This window comes from Didymosphaeria variabile (assembly GCF_027946475.1).
Source record: "Didymosphaeria variabile strain IMI 356815 chromosome Unknown scaffold_9, whole genome shotgun sequence".
Lineage (NCBI taxonomy): Eukaryota > Fungi > Ascomycota > Dothideomycetes > Pleosporales > Didymosphaeriaceae > Didymosphaeria > Didymosphaeria variabile.
The window spans coordinates 665,981-682,771 of NW_026611628.1; the positions used below are offsets into that span (position 1 = coordinate 665,981).

At 52.1% G+C, this 16,791-nt stretch overlaps 6 protein-coding genes across 6 annotated transcripts; 3 read left to right on the top strand and 3 right to left on the bottom strand.

The window, feature by feature from the left end:
- Positions 1-229: 229 nt before the first annotated feature.
- Positions 230-1,053, top strand: rpc25 (DNA-directed RNA polymerase III complex subunit Rpc25; the record flags this gene model as incomplete). Its single annotated transcript, XM_056220240.1, has 4 exons — positions 230-241; positions 295-490; positions 549-883; positions 934-1,053. 4 exons carry the CDS (start codon positions 230-232, stop codon positions 1,051-1,053), a joined length of 663 nt encoding a protein of 220 aa, XP_056065543.1.
- Positions 1,054-1,196: 143 nt separating this feature from the next.
- On the bottom strand, positions 1,197-1,540 carry N0V89_011510 (uncharacterized protein; the record flags this gene model as incomplete). Its single annotated transcript, XM_056220241.1, has 2 exons — positions 1,197-1,398; positions 1,464-1,540. The coding sequence occupies 2 exons, from the start codon at positions 1,538-1,540 to the stop codon at positions 1,197-1,199; spliced, it is 279 nt and encodes a 92-aa protein (XP_056065544.1).
- A 681-nt stretch (positions 1,541-2,221) lies between these two features.
- On the top strand, positions 2,222-4,905 carry N0V89_011511 (uncharacterized protein; the record flags this gene model as incomplete). The annotated part of the gene is made up of 5 exons (XM_056220242.1): positions 2,222-2,686; positions 2,734-3,031; positions 3,100-3,597; positions 3,650-4,256; positions 4,734-4,905. 5 exons carry the CDS (start codon positions 2,222-2,224, stop codon positions 4,903-4,905), a joined length of 2,040 nt encoding a protein of 679 aa, XP_056065545.1.
- A 5,518-nt stretch (positions 4,906-10,423) lies between these two features.
- On the top strand, positions 10,424-11,237 carry N0V89_011512 (uncharacterized protein; the record flags this gene model as incomplete). The annotated part of the gene is made up of 3 exons (XM_056220243.1): positions 10,424-10,555; positions 10,666-10,904; positions 11,018-11,237. 3 exons carry the CDS (start codon positions 10,424-10,426, stop codon positions 11,235-11,237), a joined length of 591 nt encoding a protein of 196 aa, XP_056065546.1.
- Positions 11,238-11,697: 460 nt separating this feature from the next.
- N0V89_011513 (uncharacterized protein) lies at positions 11,698-12,123 on the bottom strand (the record flags this gene model as incomplete). The annotated part of the gene is made up of 2 exons (XM_056220244.1): positions 11,698-11,860; positions 11,912-12,123. 2 exons carry the CDS (start codon positions 12,121-12,123, stop codon positions 11,698-11,700), a joined length of 375 nt encoding a protein of 124 aa, XP_056065547.1.
- A 1,778-nt stretch (positions 12,124-13,901) lies between these two features.
- Positions 13,902-14,774, bottom strand: N0V89_011514 (uncharacterized protein; the record flags this gene model as incomplete). Its single annotated transcript, XM_056220245.1, has 1 exon — positions 13,902-14,774. The coding sequence occupies one exon, from the start codon at positions 14,772-14,774 to the stop codon at positions 13,902-13,904; it is 873 nt and encodes a 290-aa protein (XP_056065548.1).
- Between the last annotated feature and the right edge of the window lie 2,017 nt (positions 14,775-16,791).

Genomic DNA, 16,791 nt, shown 5'->3' on the forward strand with positions numbered 1-16,791 from the left:
CATGAAAATGATCTTCAGGCCTCGTTCAGAGCTCGTCCGGTGCTTGAGCTCAGAAAAGTTAAGGTTATCGATAAGGCACGCTAGCGCTGGCGTAGCCGCGGCGGAGGCACCAGTTCGCGTCTTCAACTTTTCTTAGTCACCCAGCCCATGAAGATGCGGTCGCATATACACAAATAACGCCAGAAATCGAATTGGAGACGCCGAAGCATGCACGCAGACCTCTTTGGCCATGTTCATTCTCGTAAGCGGCCTCTACTGTTACCGTTATCCTCCAGCCACTCACACATTACACAGACGACGATCGAAGATCTGATACAGATCGCACCCCAGGATTTCAGTAAAGAAAGCGCACAAGCGATCAAGGATGCTATCAACATCAAATATGCCAACAAGGTTATTCACAAGGTTGGCCTTTGTATCACCATGTGGGATATGCTTAAGGCGTCGGAGGGTCTAATTGGTCACGGGACTGGGCTTGTTAACGTCAATGGTACCCTCCACGAACTTAGAGACCATGCTCAGTGAAGACTGCTGACTGGAACCTGTAGTCGAGTTCCGCATGGTAGTTCTCCGGCCCTTCCGTGGCGAGATTCTCCACGGACGTATCAAATCCGCCAATGAGCAAGGCATGGTCATTGACCTTGACTTTACCTACGAAGTGTTCGTCCCCCACGCTAACCTGTTCGAACCCTCTCATTACGACCCCGGTGAGAATGCTTGGGTGTGGAGTCCTCCTGATGGAGAAGAATTCTTCTTCGACAAGGGTGAGACGGTATTGTTGAGAGTGGAGCGCGAGGAATGGTTCGACCAGAAGCCCAGCATTGTGCAGAAAGATGAGCACGGGAATGTTGTCGAAAGAAGAGGTGTACCTTGGAGAATTATTGTAAGTTTCCTTGGCCCCATGGCAAGATGTTTATTACTGACGTGTAGTAGGCATCGATGAATCAGTCTGGCTTAGGGCCATGCATGTGGTGGGAGAGTCAGGAAGGCGAAGAAGAGGAGGGTGAGCAACAACTGCTCGAGAACGGGGACGTTGAGATGGACGAAGCATGAAAATCGCTGATCGTTATTGCATGGGCGGCGTTACGGACCATGGCGTTGGTGGGAAAAGCTATTCTTCAGCGTAGAGGATTTGCGCCTCTACATCACGTACGATGTTCACACAGGAGGTCCGAGCTTGGAGCAAGAACTGGTGCTTATTCTCCTATAACATAGGTGCAACCTCCTTCCCCCATCCATACCTCGTGAAGTCTTCTCGCATCGACGTCTAATCTTGCACCCGGCCCAAATGTTTCCTTCTTCGGGTCCTTGTCTTCCGGGTAGGTGATAGTCAACTTGCCATCGAGAATCAGATGGGTGGTCAGGCCATTGTGTCTGTGTGGCGGATAATGAGCGTTCCTGTATGGAGACTTGTTAGCTGCTTCAGCCAAAAGCATGTCTATTGAGTGCGAGTAACAGCATACGGTCCATCGGTCCAGGTGAAGACATGGCCGAAGCCCCAAGATCGAACCTCCGACTCTGCGTTCTTGCGAGGTGGCATCCTATTGTACTGGTCGTTATTGTACTGGTCGTGACGATGAAACTTAGTATAGTCGAGTAAGGTGGAGCTTGGACTGTGAAACGTCGAGCTAGCTAGACCCTGTGTGACGTCAACGCTACCGCTTGGCAGGCACGCAGACGGTGCACTGCGCCCTGAAGCATGCCACGCAACATCGTCCAGTTCCAGGATGTGTAGCGACGACGGGCACTGTGACATGCGGGGCTTCTGCGAACAAGCTTTGGGCGTCATGACGATGCCGCAGTCGGACGATCAAACAGGAATAGGCCGCCAAGCCACACGAGCTGGTGTCAGCCCTGCAGCCATGTCGCCGTTGCTAAGGAGCGCCGTGCTTCAACGGTATACCGCACCCTCATACATAGCCTTACACCATCACAGTATCTTTCTTCGCAAGGAGCGGCCTTGCGTGCGTGTCAGGTGAGTTTCTGGTGTTTGCACCGATTGAGTCAAGCGCTCAATGACCCATGTTTGTTTGCTGAGTGAGGTCCGAAATAGCTGAGCTGATGTCTCGTAGCCTTCCCTGTAAATCAGCTGCGCAGCTGTGTTCCTTCAAACCTTATTTATTCGACAGGACCGCCTAACCATCCTCTCCTAACCGTTTCCCCTCCGTCTCCCATAAAACGAACCCCCGTCTAGTCGACACCGCCGGGCACCACCACCAACATGGCAGCCCCTCCGACCGAAGACTCGAAGGCGGATCGCTCTACGAAAGATCCCAAGCTCGGTGTCCCCAAAGCAGAGAAAGCAGAGCTTCAAGCTGGAGGAGGCAGTGCGACGGAGACACAGAAAGCAAGGAACGTAGAGTCGCTGAACTCGACTTTATCGACATACCTGAAGACGCTTTACAAAGAGGTGGAGAAGAAATACAAGCTTGAGTCCAAGGAAGGACTAGCCCAGTGGCTCGCCGATGAGCAACAGGCACCGGCTGTAGATGCTGAGATACTCAAGGATGGCTCGTTCTCGCATTTCGCCAGCTATTTCACCACTGGCACTGGAAACGTTATGAAGCCTGCGGAGCCTGTAGACGAATCCTGGCCGATATCGAACTACTTCATCTCCTCGAGTCACAACACGTACTTGACGGGAAACCAGCTAGCAAGTGCTGCAAGCGTGGATGCCTACAAGAATGTGAGTCCGAACGCTGTCCTTCATGTATGTGTCGCTAATGTCCGTAGGTGCTCAAAAGGGGGTGCCGTTGTGTTGAAGTTGACGTTTGGGATGGAGAACCACCGTCAGATTCCGAATCAAGTTCCGACGAAGAAGCTCAGAAAACAACCGGGGGTGGGGTGAAGGAGAAAGTGAAGAAAGAAAAGAAGAGCTTGCGTAAACGGCTTGAGCTGCGCTTTGGACGAAAACCGTCTTCGCCGCCTAAAGAGACTCCGAAAGAAGCTTCTCCACCGCCAACCGGCGAACAACGGATCGCGCCGTGGCGGTCGAACAGTTCGACCCGGGCTGAGCCAAGGGTTCTTCATGGTACGGTCTTTCGTCATTGCATCGTTTTCATGTTGCATCTATGGGTAGCTTACTAAAGTGACCTCCAGGCTACACGTTGACCAAGGAGATGACATTCAGAGACGTATGCCAGACCATCCGAGACTATGCTTTCGCGTCTTCAAACCTTCCTTTGATAGTCAGCTTGGAAGTGCACACCAGCCCGGAGCAGCAAGAGATTATGGTGGAGCTCATGAAGGAATATTGGGGAGGGATGCTAGTGGATCTACCGCTCGATCCATCCCAAGCCTCCGAGGAGACCAAACTTCCAACGTTGAAGGACCTGGAAAACAAGATCCTTGTCAAGGTGAAGCGTGTGAGCCACAAACCGACCGAAGCAGCTGCGAAGCCTACGACTCTTCAAGCACCTGCACAATTGACCCCTCAACAGAGCAACCAATCTGCGCAGTCTGACATGACGTCGGATTCTGAGGACGCTGGCGCTGGCTCGGAAAAGCCACCAGCACCGAAACCTAAGGTCATTGACGCGCTTTCAAAACTAGGTGTCTACTTCGGAGGCTACCATTACAAAGGTTTGGATGTTCCAGGTAAGTGATACAATGTCCCCAAGATCTGGTTCAGACACTAACCAACATGCAGAGGCCAACATTCCCACGCACGTGTTCTCGCTTTCCGAGAAGACATTGATGGAAGTTCACGAAACGAATCCAACCGCGCTCTTCCAGCACAACAAGAACTTCTTCATGCGCGCATACCCCAAAGGTCTTCGCGTGACCTCATCGAACCTCAACCCAGCCATCTTCTGGCGACAAGGTGTGCAGATAGTAGCTCTCAACTGGCAACGCTGGGATGGTGGCATGATGCAAAATGAGGCTATGTTCGCAGGCACATCTGGGTGGGTGCTGAAACCCCAGGGCTATCGAAGTGCTGGTTATGGAACCACGCCAAAGGATGCCATAGAGCACCACAATCTCGACCTTAGCATCGAGTTCCTCGCCGGTCAGGACATCCCGCTTCCTCCTGACGAAGACGACCCGAAAGACTTCAAGCCCTATGTCAAGGTCGAGCTGCACGTGGAGAAACCCGAAGAAGGAATGGGTGAGCCAATTCCTGGAGGCGGAGCGAGCAACAAAGGCGATTTCAAAAAGAAGACCAAAAGTCAACGGACACCGAATCCGGATTTTGGCCGAGAGATCATCGAGTTCAAAGGCGTCAAGAGGGTGACGGAAGAATTGACATTCGTCAGGTACGTGGCTTCCTCAATTCTGCATTTTCCCCGCTGCTGCCGCCAGCCCGTTACACTATGTCGAGCTTAGTGTGCCCAACATACGATGCCTCCCGTTGTGCTGGCCTCAGGTCTGCACGCTACGTCCAGTGAGGCAACGAAGTACTGCGTATGCTCTAGCCATGTTAGCCTTGCAGGTTGTGTGCATGAAGCCCGGTCGATTTACCGAGATGCTGGTCACACTGCACAGGGATCGGGCATGTTAGCGCTGCTCAACATGCTCATCCCCGCTATATCCGTTTTGAGGATGCGGCTGCTCAAATCTTCGACATCTCGTCGTTTTTCCATGTTTTGCTCTTTTCTCTTATCTTGATTCCGTCCCGCGTAGTCCTTTAGGCTTTTATCGCGTATCCCCGTTGATATGTGCCGATGCGCCTTTTCTTCCTTTGGGTTTTAACCTAGGGTCAATATATAATCGTCGCTGATATGTTCTTGCAGATTCAAAGTCATGGACGACGAGCGCATCAGCGATGACCTCGCGGCGTGGGCTTGCTTCCGGCTTGATCGCCTGCAACCCGGCATCCGCATGCTGCACCTCTACAACTTTAATGGCGTCGTGTCCAAGGGTGTGCTGCTGGTCAGGATCAAGAAGACGGTTAGTAAGGCGTGAAGACAGCTCTAGCTCCGCTTGCTGATCTGCACCTCCATTCGTACTGAATTGGCGCGCCGAGCCGGGATCCGTGACCCGGGTCCCCGTTCCGTTCCCTTTGTCTTGTCTCAGACTAGGGGAATACATACTGATCTGTGGATGCAGTTCTTCCCTGTCGGTCTGAGAGTCCATCGTGGCGCCAGTCTGGGACATGGACATGGACATCACCTTCAGCAGCACAAGAATACGGCGCGTCATTCGTCGCAGAGACACGCCAGCAAGCATTCGAGGAGTAGCGGAAGCAGTGGGCTTAGGAAGCCTTAGCGCCTCGACTCTGAATCAATTACTAGCGTTGTGATTCGGTCCCTTTTTGCATCCACGGCGAGCAATGCCTGCATAGAAATGATATCCTATTTGCAACTCTCGACGTGGAACTAATTTTGCTGGTGCCGTGATATACATTACTCATTGCGGGGTTGCCTATTGAACTATTCGGGTGACTCTGTTCCATGTTGGGTGATATGAACCGACAAGTTTTTGTGAAGATGGATAAGAACACATGAGCCGAAACCCAGGCTCCTCCCACTGAGCTACTGAAAGACGCACAGAAGGCAGGGTAACGAATCGTGCATCGCTGTGAACATCACGTTCATCAGAGTCGGGGCGTGACTGACGCTGTGCCACCTCTCGTTCCTCTGAACTGTGGAAAAGGCACATGAAGCGGAGTCTAGGAGCGTCACTGAGACTGTTGGCGAAGAGTTGGCGAGGGGTCGACGTTGTGTTCACCTACCAATGTGATGTGCTCCCCAGGATGAGAAAGAGATTCGCGCGAGTAGCACTCTCCTGCGCGTCGAATACCAGTAGTAGAAATGGGGAAGGGGGAGGTTTCCGAGGTACCGGTCGGACTGATGTTTTTGGCCGCGGAATCGATGTCCAGTCAATCAAGCGCATCTTCCAGATCAAAGGTTTCCCTTTATCCAAAGCAATGACGACGAAGCTATTGTCCACCAATCGTAAATTATTCCAGGATCCTCATGGCGTTGTGCGAGCGCCCGGATCACTGCTCCTGGTAATCCGTCACCAACGCCACAATGCAAGCACATGATTCCATTGCGAGCCACGACGCCTTTGTAAACGCACACCTTACCGAATCATTGCCCACGGCGACTTTACCGTTGCAATGAAGTCTCCCTAACACGACATGTGTTGGGATCTGCCCCAGTAGCATGCGAATCATAATAGGGGCAGCTATCCGACCGCGCGAGAGGCACTGTAAGCGAGTCATGACTGAACATTCCGTATGCTGATGTTGGCGAATACATTGACCAACAGTGCCGTGCGTGGCGCGTAGGACAGTATGTGGCTAGGCGGACGGTCTCAAAAACGGCCGGATGTAAGACTGTTTGGGTCTGGTCGTACGCATGGCTTGGCTAGGTCTGGGGCTGCGTCTTCGTACGTACTACCGGGAGCCGGGCTACTGGGTTAGCTCTCGAGGGTGGAAGGATGCGGATCTCGACCGAACGGAGAGAACAGATAGTGGGGATAAGCGGAGGTACATGCTCCCTGTAGGCGGCTCGGAAGGCGTTATAGAGGAAGAAGTGAGGCGGCTTCGTCCCCGTTTCATCCGTCTTGTGCTGCGAGTGTGATGTGCTCAGTTAGTAGGAGTACGAGAAAATTGAAGTGACTACACCGTTCGCGCGATGTCATGGTCTTGGACAACGCAGGGTTTGGAAAATCTCTGCAGCGCCGTCACCGATGGATGCGAGAGCACATTTCGCCATCACGGGACACGCGACAAGGCGTTGAGTTGCAACACTCGCTAATGTTTCGTGGAGTGTTGCCAGAGGTGGTACCTGGCGCTTGCGGAGCATCTCCAAATCTATAACTCATTCTAGGATCTTTCGTGTAGATCGAATCTGAATGAGTTTGGCGGGTTCGCAGAAGTCGCGTCAAAGTAATCCAAGAGCACAGCTGCTGGCTTCTGCTGAAAGATGTGTGTAGAACGTGCGAGTTGACAAATGTCGTCCCACTAATCTCGTGGAGTGCTCTGGCAACGCAACTCAGACACAAGGGGCGCTTGGCGTTGGACTAGGGGTCCAGGAAACCTACCAAGGGGGTGGAACATGTAGAATTTGGATGATAAGTGCTCGCCGCAGAATAATGGCCTGTGGAAGTGCTTGATGTTGTTTGTCGAACATGAGCTAGCAAAGACTTACACGCCAATCAAATGCTAAACGTTGTGGACTAATACTTGAGCAAATTTATGGCCGTGCCAGTGAATCTCGCAAGATCCATGGAAACCGAGCCACTGAAAAGGCGTCTTTTGGCAGACTGTTGTGCCGCAAATAAAGAAACTGTCGGAGTTCAGTTGAGATGACGGCACTGGGGCGCATATGCTAAAGTATGCTTGCAACTGCAACATCAGGAAAACCAACGGGCGCTCTAGTGGCGACTTGGGTAACTTGGGGCATGGTTCGGGTCTGAGCCGCCGGAAATAGGCATTGTCGACGCGCTTCTGGCAATGGCACGGCGCGTGGTAAATCTCGAGGTATGCCTCGTTAGGCAACAGGAGAGCGTGCTGTGCTTAGACGAAAAGAAAGCTTTCAAGGGTTTCCCAAGCCATAAAGACCAGTGCCATCCTGATCTTGGTGGTCTTCAGAGCTACGTGACACTTTAATTTGATCAGTGTGCGCGACCAGGATAGTGACTGCAAGTGACGGTCCGAACATCGCCAAGTGGTAACGTGTATCGTAATACTTCGGACTGGACGTATCAGCTGAAGGCACATTAGAGTCGTTGGGAACCCGACACTTCGGTTTGGTTGTAGACGTGGTAAACGTGTGATAGGTATTGGCGGCTCGTACCGCATTCGTGCAACCTGTGCCAGGCCCTCGAATCCAGAGTCGAACAACTGGTGGCGCCTTCGGACAGGGCCGTGACCGCAGTCTCAAGACGGAATTGCAAGTAAGGAGATATCATAGACGTGAACGACCAATGACACCATTGTGAATTTCGGACCAGTAGCCGTGGTAGATGCTGATTTTGCTCGTCACCTTTGTGCTACAATCACCGAACCCGCCTGGGTGATAGACTTGCGAGCCCATCTCGGCAAGGTATGGAAACAAGCAATAGGAAGGAGCTCGTGTCGCCAACCATGATCATGCGGTCGGACTTCCGAACGCAATTCTTAGGGCTGGCCTATCCAGCAGTCATGAATCGATCGCCTGTGGCCATACTTTCGCACGCGTCCAAAGGTTAAACAGGTATCTCTCCCGTATGATCATGGTGTCGGCTATGTCGAAAACGTGATGTATGCTACTATTCAGAATTGGTAAGAGCAACATGGCGATGTCGATAGAAACCATGGTCACTAGAAATGGATCCCATGCCACGGCCTGCCTGTATAGCCTAGGCTTGGCGGACATTGATTCGTCTACGTTCTCGACGTGTTGGCCAAAGCAAACGATGTTGGAGAATACTAGCAATCGATCAAGAACATCTCCAAGAGTAGCCAGTTCCATGCGGGGTCGTTGTGCCGCACCTGGCAACCGTACGGTAGCTGCGTTCATTTAGTGTTACGCTTAGCGATCACCAGTCGTGCGTAGAGAAAGGCTAAAAGATCCCCGGGAGTCCAACGGCGAATCGGAATCTTTCAATCAAGACGCCGCCTGTCTTTTACCGCTCAAGTTGAAGGGTCGAAATGGTCTTCTTCGAGAACGTCGCACAATGGCGTGGTGGATCGCTTAGCGTCGATCACTCGAGATGCGAAGCACCAGACGCGAGAACTCACTTTTATTTCGCAGAGGGGGAGGAGTCTAGATTGCTCGACGACACACGCCGCTGCTGACCGCAATTATTGACAAGTACTGTCGCGCTCGCTCTCAATTGGACTATTGTGCACAGAAGCGATGACATGTGACAAATGTGAAAGCTCGTTGCATGAATTGGCCAGCGGGGTACTGCATGGTCAAATCGGTACCTGTCATGAGTCCATGCCAGGTTTGTTCCTGAGGAGTATCGTCGACCGCCCGCCTGGGTGCCCTCTGGATTGAGGTTCAGCATGACTAGCTGCTGCACAGGGGTTCTCTCAACTGTATATTTGCTCGTCATCTTCCGCCCCGAACACGCGCGCTAAATTCTGCATGCTGCACCGACGGATCCAGCGTTGTGGCACATAATTTCCACTAATTCTATCTGTAGTGTTTTCGATCGGACTGATGCGGGACGTGCACCCTCCATTCGCCGGTACACAGAGCCACCTGCGTATCAAAGCAGGACACAAGGGATACCCATGGATACTCCGTAACTGTTCAGATGCAGAGGAACACGAACCTAAAGGATCCGGGTAATGGGACCGACCAACGCGGCAACGTGGTATAAAGGTGAGCCTGAAGTCCGCGACGAAGTCAGTATCGACCAATCTCACTCGTACTCTGACTCGGCTTTCAGATCTCAAACGTACTGTCACTCGTTACAGTAACCTTACCAATCTTCATTTACCTTCAGACGTCATGTGCCAGCAACATCCCATCGATAAGATTGCCGTTCCCTCCATGTACGATATGGACGGAGTCACTACCGTGCCGGTATGTTCCAGCTAGCAGTAGTGCTTCCGAGACGTTACTGACATGATCAAGGTTCCCGGTCGCCGTTGCCCGGCGTGCCTTGAGCGCGGTCAGACTGTATGGGTGATTCCAGGCAAGTGTTGCCCCACTTGCGGCACTCCTGTGAACTAGACCCTCTCTTCTGGTGAGTTGATCGTGCACGAGAGATTCGCTTTTTCGTTTGTTGACGTCTTGAGCAGTCTGGGACTCTCCCGCGAGTTTGATCGGTTTGCGGCGTGATTGTACAACCATGATGGGCATCCGTGTGTTGGATTGTTAGATTCTCAGCGTCTGGGACAGTTGTCTGCATATTCCCGGAGTCGATGAAGCATTTTCAGTGGTTGCTCGTCTCAACCGCTTGGATCAGATGGACGAATAAAAAATTTGACATTTTGTAGAATGGTTCTACCGTCCACTCATACGTGGCTTTGCTGACCGTGTGTGATATGAGCCCTTTGCGTGATGCTTGACGAGCGAGTCCTTGTACTGCCAATGAGGACCGGGTGATCGGTGCTTTGAGGTATGCCTAGAAGGGACGTTGGGAGCAACCTGAGAGTTTGAGAGATTTGCAATGATCGACGTTATGCTTGAGTTTTTTAAGGTGCCGCCCATAACGCTCCCAGAGAGGACCTAGGACTGGCCAATCGTTGCGTCTCTGTATTCGACGTAAGCAGTATGGAAGCTGGCTAGCCGTATAATTAGAGCGACGTCAATGGTAGAACCATCGTTTTTCATGTGTGAAATTTCTGGGTAACAACGAGTCTCCCCGAGGTCATTATAGGAATTCTGTAGGGTTGTCGTTGGTATGATGGAATGTGGTTGAGACTTCCTTTCAGATGGGAAATCGCGCCAAGAGGCTAAGGCGCGAGCATTGGCAACTGCGAAGCTCCATCATCGCATCCGACCTCTAGCACGAATAACCCCCTCCCACAACCATGCAGGCCCTTCGCAGGACAGCAGCGTCTGCTGTTCGAAAAGGCCGCACCGCCGTGTCCCGCCAGCAGCGCCGATACGCTCACGATGAGCACCACCACGCCCACAGCGAACCGGTCAACGAGTCTATGGGCGTACGTCAATCCTCCCCGCGCACCAACTACTCACTCGCGATTGCGTGAAAGCCCCTCCAAATGCAATATATTGCCCTTAGGGTTGTATGCTGACGCAATTGGACGTATAGCTAGGCTTCTGGATTCCCATCGGCTCGATCCCCGTCTTTACTGGCCTTTATCTCGTCTCGCGAGGCGACGCCGATGCGCCCTCGATCCTGACTCGTATCATCAACAAGTACACAGAGGCGACAGAGCGATATGCGGAGAGGAACGCCTTGCACGTCAGCATGATCGAGCGGGCGGGTTCCGACAGGGCACTTTTTGCCAACACCAGGCCGCAGGAGCATGTGAACATGAGGTTTCCAGAGTACGTACTCGCATCTATCCGCTTCACGAGGAGAAGCGCAAACCTCGCATAATGCTGGCCGAGACACTGGAGCAACCAACGCGCAAGTCGTGCAATTGGCTGACGTTACGCAGGATCATGAACCAGGGTTCACCTTTCAATGTCCCTGCCGGACAGGTCAACAACATGGAGAAGGTCATCGAAAAGTTCAAGAAGGAGGCCAACGAGGACAACGAGCGCAAGCTACAGGCTCTGCGGGACGACAACATCAAGTCTGAGCAGCCATGGGAGCGATTCCCCGCACCTGGCCCGGAGAACCAGAGATGGCCCTCCAAGGGTGTGGGATCTGTTTAACTCTGTACATATACTGAAATGAAAGTCGTTTCCTTTGTCATTTCCTTTCGAAATATGATTTCCTGACTCACTACCCACATACTTATCTGTCTCTTCTATGAAGTTTTTCCTCATCTCCAGCTCTAGATGAATTCCAGATGTCATGAACGTCAAAGTTCTTAATATGTCATCGACCGTCGTACACATGACTCGAAAGAGTAACGCTTAAATCACAAAGTTATTTGGAAGGGTAGAAGCGCGTAAGAAAGAGGTATGTCAACATATGGATAGCGAGGAAGAATCTTGAACAGCGTTCAGGTGGACTAATGATCTCAACACCAACATCTTGTCTCTTCAACAATCTCCATGTCGAAGCACCATCCCTTCGTGCATCGCTCCTTACCCCTCCCTCATTAGAGCAGAAAACCCACCCATCTGCACGGTTCCCTTTCCCGAACCCTCCTTCCCTAGCCCAAACGCTTCATTCAGTCCTCCTTTTGTCTTCCTCGACCTCCTTCGCCTTCGCCTTCTCAGCCTCTGCCTCAGACTCTGGGAGTGCAGTATTGTCCTTGCTCGAGGAGGACGAGAAAGAGAACCGCTTTGCTTTATCTTTAATGCTAGAGAGGGCGGACCGCATGCTTGATCTATCTACTGTCAATAAAAGAGGAGGAAGGGTGGTGTGGTGAATGACGTACTTCTTCTCCTCTTTGTGACCCAGCAACTCTTCGGAAGTCTCTTGAGATCGGCGTGCCTCCGATTGAGCTTGCGGAGTTGCCTGTCCCAGAAGTAGGCCTTGGCCCTGTCCTATTGTAGATATGGGGAACCCCTGATCCTGCATCCTGGGCTCCCTGACCTTTGTGGTCTTAGAAGCGCCTGCCGAGCTTGAAGATGTCCTGGATCCACTCATTGGCGCGCGGGTAATAGGGCGGAGGGATGAGATGGAGAACTGTTCTGGCACCTTATCTGATTGTGTTCTCCGAAAAATTTCCCGGTGTGAAGGATTGGGAGTGATAGCTGGTGGTGGGTTGGGTGGAAGGGGCAAGTGCTCGGAGAAGAGGTGGTTCGGATATAGTCTCTAGATCTTCATAAGTAGGAAGACAGAAATGCTGAGCTCGTTGTGTTCGTTTTGGATGCTGATGCCGAATTGGTATTTGTAGATGGAAGTTTCGTTCGCTGAAGGTGTACACGCGGTCCCTTCGTAACCTAGCTGCGGGAGCTTCTCAGAGTTGGACGATTTGTTGATGCCTGAAGTTAACCGCCTGTTAACCAGTACGTACTCTGTGTTGGCAGGAGTAATGCTTCTGGAAAGAGTTGCGTATGCGAATCTGATGGGCTAGTGAAGGTGATGCGGCCTTAGGAGGCCAACACCCAGGCATCTTATGTCTACGTAAGATTATACAGCCCATCCGCGTATACGCTTAGCTGCATGATGGGACTGACTCTGTAGATGGGTGTGGTAGCAATGGGCTGTGTATCATTATGATTCATGCGTCGCATCTCGTTCGAGACATAGCGTTCTGCTATTGCAACTTCGCTTGCCGTTGGATGGCACGATGCGAGGGTTGCGAGGCCGTGCAGTGCCTACAGACGCTTACCAACAAGTAAGACTGTACGTGCGCGTGCTTTGTTAGCATATGACTCCTCAATAGAGCACCGGTCAACTGCGGGAGGCACACCCGGACATTAAGCTTTACGCCAATCTCATTGAGATGCTTGGTACCTTACGTGGTGTTCTACCTACCTTCCCAGTTGCGATGCAGGATGCTCTAAACCATAGCCATATGTATGGTTAGTTGTTCACCGGTGTGGCTTCCCAATTGATTGTTCACCGGTGTGGCTTCCCAATTGATTGTTCACCGGTGTGGCTTCCCATATGCAGTTCCAACACAGGAGCTCCACGCAGCACGCCCCTTATCACAGCCGCTCATCAATCCCTTATCGGTTCTTCCTACCATAGGGAGATACTACTTCACAGTCACCGTCGGTGAGAGCGAACGATGACTCAAAACTTCGGTAGGCATCAAGAAATGACGCGGACTATGCTTGTGGGGTTGATACGGATCGGCAGTGCCTACCGCTTTGGGCGAGGAGTCATCGCAGCGCTGCAAACCGTCTCAACGAACGGCATATTGGCCTTTCAGCAAGTGTATGTCAAGGGCTGCATTGTAAAAGAGTGGAGCATCCTGAGAGCTGCGTTTCTGCTATGAGACAAGGGCGATGCTGCGGCGGATCCCAAAGGCTCAGGTACAGCACACCCAGTCTTAGCCGCAGGCCAAGTTTTAGACAGCGATGGTATGAACGCCGGAGCTTGTCGCAAAACTGCCTCGGAAATTTTGCTCAAGCTTGACGATCGAGGTTTACGCAAGGGCAACGGCGCGTACATGCACAGCGAGTAGAAGAGGCAGTGGAGAGTAGCGAGGACGAACATGATGAGTATGTTCATCGCTTGGATATGGTATTTCATGTCGACATCAACTATCCGAAATGACCACAGAGGGTTGTTGGCCCTACAAAACGCCTAAAGCTGGTGCAGTAAACCCTCAGATATACCACTCCCAGCCGAGTACAATGCCCAGATAGCGCCTGACCACCAAAATGCTCGCTCGTAATCAACGCCAGTCGAGATATCGTACAAATCTGCTTCTATCCCAAAATGATCGTAAAGGTCGTAAAGAGTGCGGACATCTAGGATTGCCGCTGTTGCTGTGCCATTACCCACTTCATCTTATCCTTAGTGAGTTGCAATTCTTGTACCAGCCTTGCCGCCTCCTCTTCCTTCCTGGGCACGGCTACTCGCAATCGTTCAGCCTCTTGTGTTAAATCTTCCATCTCTTTCTGGTGTTCGCGTTTGTATTGCCCCATCATATCGACCATTCTGGTCTCTGTCCGCTGTCTTCGAGAAAGTTCGTGTTGCAATTGATCGCTGATGATGGCGTGTCGTTTGATCTTGTCGGCATCGTCGTACTGCTTTTGCCGTAGCTCCTTCATCTGCTCGGTGATGTACTTGATCTTCTTCTCGTAGCCGTCAGTCATTCGCTTGTAACCTTCTCGGGCTGTGTCCGCATTCGTCTCGGATAAGTGTTTCTGCTCGTATGCCGCTGCGAGTTGGCGTTGTGTCTCGGACCGCGTGTCTCCGAGCATCTTGAGGGCCTCTTCTGCCCTCTGCTCGGCAGCCTTTCTTCTCTTGGATTCCTGTTCGAGTTGTGCCTTCATCTCTTCCAGTTTCCTGTCCTTTCGTTCCAAAGCCCTTGCATTGGTATCGACGAGTAGTTGTAGGTGCTGGTGCTCAGCGCGTGAGTCCTCGGCCTTTGTGCGTGCGGCTGAAACGCGCTTCGCTTCCTCTTCTCGTGCCAGTCGCTCAGCTTTCAATTCTCTCTTCAGCTTCTCATTCTCGGAAGTGATCTTATCAATGTATTGTGACGTTTTCGAGGCTTGTGAGGCAGCGTGCGCATTCGGACGAGCCCAGCCGTTGGGCGCCGGTGCAGGTTCGGGAGCCATGGGTGAGTCAATGGCCAGCGGACCGATCGGGTTGCGAGGGAGTGTGTGGATTGCGGGCATGGCAGGATTGCCAGACGTTGCGAAAGGAGAATCGCTTGGTGAACTCAATGCGCTGTTGCTCGGCCCCAAGCTGTTAACATTGTCCCACGAGTCAAGACCAAGGCTGGGTAATAGCGATGCTGTGGAAATTTCGAAGAATCAGTACGCAAAATCTCCAAACGGTTCAACGAGCGGTGGAAGGGGATAGGAATGAAGCGCGGAAAGCGTAGCTCCAACGCATGCGATTGCCGGGTAAAGGATGCTGCTGGCAGTGCACGGTTTTGGGTTTTGTTGTTTTGGCAGGGGTCAGGGGTGAGCTTACTTGTCTTAGATTTGGACGGCGTGCACGGCTTGCCGCCGCTGCGTAAGTTTGCCAAAGACAATGTTCGGGACCGCGGAACCGGGTTAATAGCCGTGGCCATCTGCTCCTCATCGTTAGGGCTGCTGGATCTGTGTCGCTGACGCGGTTTCCAACATGCCATGGCTGCAATGCTGATATGACCGTTTCCAGAGGTGGAAGTGTTACAATGCTTATGTAGAAGGCGCTCTTGGGCCTCTGCGATCAGGAATTGTAAACAGACGCCGATATGGACGGCCGTAAGACATACAATCAGACAAAGGTGATAACATACCAGACCCGACACAAGGCCTAGGTCGAGATTATTAGCGGAGGTATGAAAGAGGGCGAGATGGCGGTTCAGTGCATCCAGTTCGACGCCTTTGGTACAGCTATCGAGGCGATCGGTTGTGGCAGTCGCGGCCTCGGAGAGACGCTCCGTGGTGGACTCGCCCGACAAGCCGTAGTTAGGATGCCAGGTGATATTTCTGTACGCAAGAATTAGCAATTGGCTCTGCGACGTGACCGAAAGCGACCGCGAAGTTCTTCGTGCCTGTCAAGATCTCGAAAGTTGTGTCGAATCAGAGCGTGGGAAAGGCGAGCTTTGTGATTACGTAAGTGAGATTGCGCCGCTACACCGGATTTGCAACCGCGTAAACTCGACCGATCACCATGCCGCTTGTGTTAAGATGCACAGGTTTCCCCAAGGCGTCACGTCAAATGTGGAGCTTGAAACCATGGCAACATCCCACAAGCGTGTCTGACCATGACGTACGCGCGTTTCCCAACGTCTATCATCAGTTCCGCCTTTCGATTCCAGCGCTATCAACTCTTGTCGATGCCTTTCCGTTGCTCGGCTTCAGAGCACCCAAAGCAGGACCCCTGCATAGTTCGCAGAGCCAATTTTGGCAAGTGGCGCAGGTGAAACATCCCCCACGGGTTTCAGCGGCGATGGCGCGCGTGTTCATGGATCATGGTTGTCGCGCGCGAATGAACTGATATGCACCACTTGAGCCTGGAAAAGGGGTCCCAAGCCCGGAGGCGTACTTCGGAATGATGTTCAATCTCGCATTGGAGGACGATGCTTGGGGGGACGAACCCGGCAGCCTTGGTGGGACACAGAAGATGAAGGCGAGGCGGCGTACAGAGGTAATGTGCGGTTTCATGTTGACGCAGCGGATAGAGAAGAATCGTTCACAAGAGATGGAACAACATGTATCCTTTCTCAATGGACATGCATGTTCCGAAGCAAGGCCTATTGTTCTACAGACCGGTTACCGTTATCGGCGGTTCATCACACGCACGAGATGCCTACCAGACTACTACCATGGCATCCTACGCAAGCTCTTCGCTTCTTATAAAAGTCTCTGGCATTCTGGTGCATCGTAAGAACTAGGCAGAAAAGCTATTGAACACCAATCCATGTGTCCGTTTTTGACATGCGGAAGGAGCTAGTCGCAGATCGGGTGGTAAAAGTGACAGTATGAAGGATGTGTGGTCAGATCTTGTTGACTTTATGTGGGGTCGGATGTGATGGTAAAGCACGGCACGGCACAGATCAGATCCAAACAAGTTTCTGGACCCCAAACGCCCGCACATTCATAAACCTACCTTTACACGTATGTTTGTACGATTATCGCGCATGAAAATATCAACACTTGTATAGTTCCTATACATTTTGAGTGTGGTAGCGCAGGTTAC